This window comes from Acanthaster planci, linkage group LG04 (genome assembly GCF_054643075.1).
Source record: "Acanthaster planci isolate LZ-2023a linkage group LG04, COTS_SCS, whole genome shotgun sequence".
In the NCBI taxonomy this organism is placed as follows: domain Eukaryota; kingdom Metazoa; phylum Echinodermata; class Asteroidea; order Valvatida; family Acanthasteridae; genus Acanthaster; species Acanthaster planci.
Window position 1 is genome coordinate 15638770 of NC_141780.1, and position 8477 is coordinate 15647246.

The 8477-nt window shown below is 43.6% G+C and overlaps 1 protein-coding gene and 1 non-coding gene across 3 annotated transcripts; one reads left to right on the forward strand and one right to left on the reverse strand.

The window, feature by feature from the left end:
• The first annotated feature begins 267 nt into the window (after nucleotides 1-267).
• Trnae-cuc (transfer RNA glutamic acid (anticodon CUC)) lies at nucleotides 268-339 on the forward strand. Its single transcript has one exon. It is a non-coding gene; the product is annotated as a tRNA-Glu (tRNA).
• Nucleotides 340-4536: 4197 nt separating this feature from the next.
• LOC110974066 (uncharacterized) lies at nucleotides 4537-7120 on the reverse strand. Of its 2 annotated transcripts, XM_022225397.2 has the most exons (3): nucleotides 6809-7120; nucleotides 5591-6078; nucleotides 4537-5312 (listed from the first exon to the last, which is right to left on the reverse strand). In XM_022225397.2, the coding sequence occupies exons 2-3, from the start codon at nucleotides 6069-6071 to the stop codon at nucleotides 4864-4866; spliced, it is 930 nt and encodes a 309-aa protein (XP_022081089.2). In that variant the 5' UTR covers nucleotides 6072-6078; nucleotides 6809-7120; the 3' UTR covers nucleotides 4537-4863. The 2 variants fall into 2 exon arrangements, with proteins under 2 accessions (XP_022081089.2, XP_086992425.1); XM_087136299.1 differs by lacking the exon at nucleotides 6809-7120 and having other exon boundaries at nucleotides 5591-6089.
• Nucleotides 7121-8477: the final 1357 nt, after the last annotated feature.

Below are 8477 nucleotides of genomic sequence, written 5' to 3' on the forward strand. Positions count from 1 at the left end.
CGATTCGACAGAGCCCACTTTTGAATGAAGTTAAATGCAGTTGGCAGCAAGATGAAGGTGAATATGCCCGTCACCGGTGAAAAGGAGACACATTTTGTACCAGTTCTCTCATAGCCAATTGACGAAGTGATAAAGCAATCAAATCGCGCTAACAAGTTTCGACAGGGCTAGGAAGTGGTTCTGTAGTCTCGTGATAGCTAATAATGATGCGGATCTTGGCGCTTTGCAATAACTTTGCACCTTTGGTTGTCATTAGATTCAGCACAATCCCATGTGGTCTAGTGGTGAGGATCCGGCGCTCTCACCGCCGTGGCCCGGGTTTGATTCCCGGTGTGGGAAAAAGTGCTTTTAATTTTTCATTTGCGTGTGAAAGTTTTGGTCGCATTGTTGTTTGAGAGCCTACTTTGCAGCAATTTTGGGAGTTTACGTCGGATTTAAATTTATTTACGCAGAAAATCAAAATAATTCTATGCTAAAGGTGATTTTAGCGCACTCCATTTGGCTTAAAACTTGCGAAACATGAAGTGGCCAGAGCTCTATAGTCAACCGTTTTGGAAACAAAATGGTGTCATATACAACCTCATGTCGCAACGCTCTCTATATATACAGCTCCGAAAGTAACATCCCAACAACGTTCTCAGTTGTGAGGAGCAGAATTTGACCTTTTCTTGTTGTTGAAAAATGTGCACTTCAACTTATTTGAAAACCCAAAGCTGTGCCTAAGGATTTCTATACACTTCATGATGAACATTTGAATTAACTTCTTCAATGCAATATTAATGTGACCTTATCCTTTCAAGAATCTCTCATTAAAGCTCTGTGCCTATTACGTACGTTGTCAAATCGACCGTATATGAATCCACCATCTGTATGTAACCACATGAATTGTGTTACAAGCGTAAGGTAAATTTAGCAGATTTTTTTTTTTACTCTCGTTATACTTTTAACTGGAAAAGGGTTTTACTTCTGCAAAATATTTGCGGAGGAGCTTTGAGAGGAGAAACCTGGATAACTGTTTGGCCCTGAAGGTGCAAAGTCAATGACCATTAAGCTATTTTCATGAAATACGAAAAAATGAAATATCAATAAAATCTCCTTAATTTTTCAATACTTAAATGGGGGTCTTCAATGCATGCATCAGTATTCACTCTACCAGTATTTCTAAAGTTTTTATCTCAATAACGATATGGGCACTTTGAGAATTTTGTTATTATAAAATTATTCAATTTTTTTATTATATCTGCAAAACTTTGCAAAGTCATCTTTGACAACGGCGCAATAACGAAGCCAGCTAGCTGAATATATTTAAAAAAATGTTTTACTCAGGATTTCTTCTCATTCGTTTCCAGTGTTTCTTCTGTCTGTCAAACACATGACCCTTCGTCCCCCACGTGTCACTGGGATATCAAAATGTAAATCTTTGCCAAAGGTCATCTTCTTTCTGTAATGCTTCTATATTTATCGAAGTGCGTTTTCTGTTTAGTATTGATCATTACTCCCAACATTTAGCAACAGCTACATAGAAGCAGTAAGGCGGCCTACTTTGCACTTCGTGATGAAACGTAATGCGCGAGTCTGAAATGCTTACTAAAAAGTGCCTTTGTACGCCATAAAGCCGCGACACGTGTTTAGTCTTCGTTTTGAAAGCGACAAAGCGAAAGCGGCCACTTATGCAGTTCATTGACAAACTCCTGGCGGAACCGTCTATTTGCGAGGCTGTAGATTACGGGATTAACTGCATTATTGACGAAAATGACGTCCCGCAAGAGAATATCTATCCCGATAAAACTGTCCAAGTCTCCATCGGAGAGGAGTCGCTGCGCCTCGCAGACCCACAGCGGGGTCCAGGTAACGACGAACACGACGCTTGTGATGAACAGCATTCGCGTGGTCTTCCTCTGAAGCAGAACCGAGCCACTCGGGGGCCGCTGACGAGAGACCTGTGTGAATACTCGGTCGCTCGTTGGCGGGGCTGACGTCTTACCCAGACGGTCTTGTCGGGACCGTTGTGCATCCTTGGACAGTTTGTTGTGGTTTGCTCTGGTGTTTTCACTCTCGGTTGCCCACGATGTCGTTCGACATTGCTGCAGGGGTGTAGGATCTAGGGAGGGCATCGTGTGTTTAACAGAAGGCCCTAGTGAATTCCCACGGCTCCCGTTCGCATGAGCAATTGTGGCTATGGGCAGTTCGTTCGTTGCTGTATTTTTCCTGGCGTTGACGCTGGAGCGTCCAAGTCCTGAGCAGATACCAACTTTGGTATGCTGGCGGACCGCATTGAAGACCTTCCCGTAGCAGACTGCGATCGTGCCGACCGCCAGGAGGAAACCCGCGGCCAGCAAGATCAGTGAAGGCGTGTTTGATATCCTGCACGAGCAAAAGGTCTCGACCGCGCGCGGGGTTTCTAAGATGACGCACGGAAACAAGGCTACGGCAACTACCAACTTAGCCCGGCGGGTGTTGAACCACCGCCGTGCGGGACGGCACACGCAGTCGTACCGGTCAACAGCAATGAAGGCTGTAATACACACGGAGAGGCCTGTCCACACATTGCCAAAGTGGTCAGGCAGGTACAGTAAGGCAGGCTCATCTTTCCTGATAAAAAAGTAAGTATGCCTGACGACGGTTCCCACCAGAGATAAGCACACCAACAGGTCTGCCAAGGCCAACCCAGATATCAGTATGTGTGTACTCGTCTTTCGTTTCTTGGTCCAATAAACTCGCAAGATCAGAACATTTCCGAGCGTACCGATAGCAAACAGTAGAGAGCACACTACTAAATCCACTATCCTGTAAGTATAAAGAGCGTACTGGTCCGTCTCTACGTCAACTGAAGATAAGTTGACGCATGCGACCGTTGAATTTTCCATTTGAATCTTACAAGATAACGCACTGGGTTGGCAGTACAATGTTTTCTCACAGCGAGGTTGAGGAAGATAATCAAGAACGTGTTATGACCGAAGCAAGCATGAACAACGTGCTTTTATAGCGCACTGTAATCGTATGATTCGTGATTTCCCTTGTAGGAAACAGTTAAAACCGCTTGCTTTGAAGACAAAATAGTCGAGGTAAGGTGAAGAAGATTATGTTAATAAGGTAAGTTATTTTGACGAAGAAGGCAACATACACTGAAAGAAATTTGAAGCTCACCAGTACAGTAGAAATACAGTGATCAATCGCTCTGCGGCGTGAAACACCACTAACATCCTTCACCATGACAGCATCGCACTGACTGTGTTCGAGATCGTCTTCATCAGTGAGAAACACACTCGAGAACGATAGATCACTGTTAATGGATCACATCGCGAAAGAAAATATGCCAAGGGTTGCAGACTGAACACTTTGGTGGGCACCACGCTTCCTGCAGCTGGATAATTATCGCTAACCGGTGTGTTAGCAGTTACTTGGCACGAAAGGGTGCTAATGGAAGTCGGCGCTTCAAGTTTCAAGAAGATTGCGAAAATACGGATAAGAAAACGTTCCCTTTCTCAGTAAATGTGGCCATCAGTCTTGCTCCGGCCAATACTATCGTGAGGTAAGTTGCAAATGGGTAAACACGGCACGTTCGGGTACAAACTCCAAGCGCCTGCAACAGCGTGTAGGCCTAGTCCATATCGTGGTATCCATCAGCGAAGAAGCTTGTCAATGTAGTTGCGTCAAGTATTGCAGAATTGAAGTGGGTTTTGCAGCTAACGACAAATTAATTCCACGTACCGTAGAGGGACATCTTTTAGGCAGGCATCATTCTAATAATGTGCGGCAATTAAATTCACATCATGGGCGAAGTGAGGGGTGTGGTAGCATTCCCCCAGGAATAAAATAACATGCAAATTACAATGAGTGGGAAAACGGGTATGCAAAGGGGGGGGGGTTGAAAATCCACAGTCTTCTTGAGAGAAACTTCAAATTGACCCCCCCCCACTGTTAATGGTTTATCGTAGTTGACTAGCGCTTTCCCTCCTGGACCCCCTCCCCCCGGAAAAAGTGGTTTGGCCCACTGGAAAAAGCCTGGCGACGCCGATGTTTCCTACATCATCATTTTGATGACAATGCCTACATGAGTCAAGCACATGAAATTGCTTCTTGTTTCAGAAAAAATATCCGTTTTCATGAAAGCACCCTTGAATATGAACTCTTGACAATAACCGTATGGACAGAATTGGTGTATCCAGCAGGGCTAGGTAGGAGGCAATGCATTTTGTTATCTGCATGTTACCTTCTGTAGCCTATAATTTTTTTTTTACAAATTTAAAGAAACTACCTTTTACAAAGGTTACGATTTCGAAACGGCACCTTTCTGAAGGATGAGGATTATTTGACGGATGAAGACTATTTGGACCATTGCTTGTTTAAAAAAAACCCGTCCCCATACGAACCTCGGTATGCTGCAATTGGTCAATAAATCCCATCCGCGCCACCTCCTTTATGAAGAAAACCTCGGCGTGGCTAGGTATCAGTTGTCTACTCGAAATCATATCTTACATCGTTTTCCATGCCATTATGTATACTCTGCTGGCAGGCATTTACACATAGCAAACATTTGGTACTCCAACAAGATTTATTCGAATCTTCATACAACTTGCCTTACTCAAAATCTAATAATTTAACAAACGTTTTAAATTCGTCGGAAGAAAGTTTCAATATAAACAAAATGTCTATTAAATTTATCACTTGTGCGGTTTCAAGTCAACAGTTCACGAGAGTTGAGGCACGAACCTCAGTTTAAGAAACAAAAATTGAACGAAAAAGGGTCATTTTGCCCCCCCCAAAAAAAAAATCAATCAATCAATAATTATTGAGTGGTTCAGTAGTACAATAATTATTTGATATGCTTATTACCGAGATATTTGGCTGGTGTGGCGAACTTTACAAAAGAAACCCCGAAAACAATATCGGTGACACTTTCACAGGAATTCCTCCATCAATGACTGTTGGTATTGAGATGAGACCGCCAACTTTTCTGAGTCTAACCTGGTCACCCTCTACGAGGTCCAGCACGACTGTGGCACCAGAATACTGCGAAGTCGGAGCGGTCGAGCTGACCGAGGAAGCGCTGCTTTTCACGGCGTCGTTGAGTGTCAAGCTGACGGTGACCGTGCCGGACCTGCCTACTCCTTGGTTGGGAAAGGAGTACATGAAGACGTAAATACCGGGGAGGCTGGCCGTGAAGATGCCACGAAGCTCGTCAAACTCGTCGCCTATGTTGAAGACTTCGTCGAAGTCATGGATTGCAGCTGTACCGGCGGCCACATCGGTATCGCGGGAGGCAGAAAAGGATGACCGACGGAGAACGAGCGGGGAACAGAGGCATCGATCTGAAGTGGGGAAAACAAAAGGAGTGATACGTTCACAGTGCCTGTCTCAGACAAAGACGTAATCCGGATTGGAAAAAACAGTGATACACACGCAAAGGCTTCGTGGTGACATAAACATCCTATTGGCAAGATACTAAATAAATAAATCTCAATGCTCAGGTGGCCTGTTTACTTATAATTTAATTTATGCATTGTTTCAGGTTTCTGAGCAAGGCGCATACAACTATTGTGGGTTTATGTCGCTGAAAGTGGGGTTAGGAGGAATTTGGTACACTCACGGTACAGAAGGAAGCCGTTAAATATCACAGGGGCGGTGGTGTTTGCAACGGGCATGACAGTTCCGGCGTAAGTCTCTATTTGGAAGGAGTCGAGGGCATCCAACTCCACCATGACGTGGCCGGACACCGGGCCGTCGGCGGTCAGGCGCAGCACCAGGTCGGCCGAAGGCGGAGTACCTGAGAGCTTGACCAGCCGGTAGTTGGTCGCGTTCACTGGCGCCGGGCTGGCGACGTTTTTCCCTGGGGCGTGGAAGGTGAAGACGTAGGTGCCGGGAATGGTGGCATCGAACACGGAACCCGTGCCCCGGCGCTCCAACAGCGGAGGATCATCGTAGGTGTTGATGGGTAAAGTGACGACGTCGTCCGTGTCGATGTAGGAGAAGGCTACATCTTGGTGGAAGGTGGACAATCCGTCAGTCTTGGTAGCGAAGAGAAACAACAGGAATACATCCAGTCCGATTCGCAGGAATGAGCTCACCATTTTTGCTCTGTCCGTCATTCAAAGGAAAAAAAATAAAGAGTCAATGCGATGAATTTTTCTTAGACACACTTTCCGTGCTTCTGTCTGAAAAATTGTATAAAATTATATTGAAGTTGGAGGATGGTAGCCCTGTTTGGGTTAAACATTAAAATATACCAAAACAAATTTTGGAAAAGTTGAGGCGCTGTCGCAGTGACGTAAATCAGGGACGACGCTTCGGAGTTTATAAGGTTTGTAATTTGGAACCAAAATTTGCTTTTTGAAAGTAATTCTGAGACGAAGCTGCTGGTTGGCTCATAACATGAGCTTACCCAACAATAAATCACCAAACGAAATGGACATTGAACGCAAAGCACACGAATAAAAAAAATCAAGTTTTTGTGGGCACTAGGTAACGCTAAAGGATCACTACCTAGGATAACATCACAGCTTTGCCCTGAACAGGCAACAAAATACACGCCAAATGGCATTTTGACAACACAGAAAACAGGGTTGATTGAAACGTAAAAGCTGCATTTTCAAGCCAAGTTAGTAAAAATCATTTCATTGTAAGAACCCTATTAGTGCTCATGACAGTGCAGTAGTCCAATGCCAATGGACTGTTCCAGAAAGTCACGGTTGACAGTGGGACAAGTGAGCCCAAAAGTTCTTTCCCGTATCCCTCTATTATGTTACTTCGGAGGTGGTTTCGTTGATCATTAATACCGAAGAGGAAATTCATTTTAATGTAAGCTTACAAATCTGCACTGTCCCTTTGAGGTTCTCCTTTCTGCAGCCATCCACAGCTCAACACATCAAACTCATAGCGTTGGACCGTTCTACGTCAAACCAGCGAACCACACCCTTAGGTTTAGCTGTGAGCTACAGCTGTGCCCAGGCTCAACAGAAACTGCCTATCCAAGATCCAAGAATCTCCCTCGTTTTGGGTCATCAGAGAAGGTTACGTAATGGGGTATCCGTAATTGTAGTGTCTGAAGCGAACTTTCAGCGCTACGGCTATACGTCTGTTGTCAGTGTGTCTTCAGATAGACGAGGACTTTCCTATAGCTTTTGATGTAATGGATTCCTAGGTAGGCTAGCCTAAGACCTGGGTCAAAAATGGATTGCATTCTTGGGAGATGAACAGAATTCAGATGTAAATTCAGATGAGGGTGTTTTCGTCATGGGGGATGGCAAGTGAATTTAATCTGGATGGACTCCTCGCGGTCTCGGGCATTCTCATGAGTTTTCAAGTACTGCGCACAAGACATGCACAGTTATGGTGTGAGTCCGCACAAGACAGACAAAATGTGACCTGCTCGCATCGGGCAGAATGAGTAATAATACCCGGTTTTAACTATTTGAGATAACTATGTGTATGAGAAGAGAGTAAGAAATAGTTTTTCCATTGATGCCATAATGTAATGCCCACAGTTGAATGGTGTTCTAGGGATTCTCGCATTTGACAACTTCGACACTGATTTCATTTTTCGCATCCATGGAAACAGAACTCCGGAGCTAGGTGTAAGCTGAGATCCCTTCAGATTTCAGAGTCATTGCCATGTAGGAACTCATTCGTTCGACATTTTAATTCTTCCTTTTGTAGCTTACTAGGAACCCAAAAGTGTGTTTAAACAAAATAAAATCAAATAGACGTTGTACGACAAAAATGCATCAATACACTATTATTAATATTATTATTAATATTTATTAATTATTAATATTAATAATTAATTATTCATTGACTTATTTCCAGGAATCTGCTTTGATGAACTTCAATCCACTTTCAAGTGTGTATTGAACTGAGCAGACAGCTTTAGTCCTTATTACGGAGAACTGATTCATGTCATTCTTAATGGTGAAGTTTACAGTAAAAAAAATCAATAATATAGCAAAGAATATAGAGAACGTGCGCAGTAATCGGCGTCCTCGCTTAATGAAAGGGTGAAACGAACGAAATGCACCGGATGAATTTTACACATATAATTTAATTGAGATAACTTCAACCTAAACTTTCTCCTTGACAATACTTGATCGTTCAGTACTGCACTAATTACTGCAAAAATATCTACAAAAAGTAATTGCCCCTTCTACCGTGACGCTGAAATTTCTAACCCCCCCTCAATAGTTCACTTGCTTACCCAGTATTTAGCTTCAACTTCCCTACCTCTGAACGCCAGACGCACACAAAAATGATGGATTAATTGTGAGGAAACATCTGGAAATCCAGCTGTAGTGCTTTGAATGGAGTACAAGCATAAAACACCCGGAATGGCATGCAAACAATTGAAAGCATAAGGAACTTTGTAGCATAAAGAGGGACCAAAACAAGGAGGGGCTAAATACAGAAAACGATGCCTAAAGCATTTAGGCCTTTTCTTGCATAGGTTTACATAAGTGTATGGAGGTTCCATAGTGACACCTGTT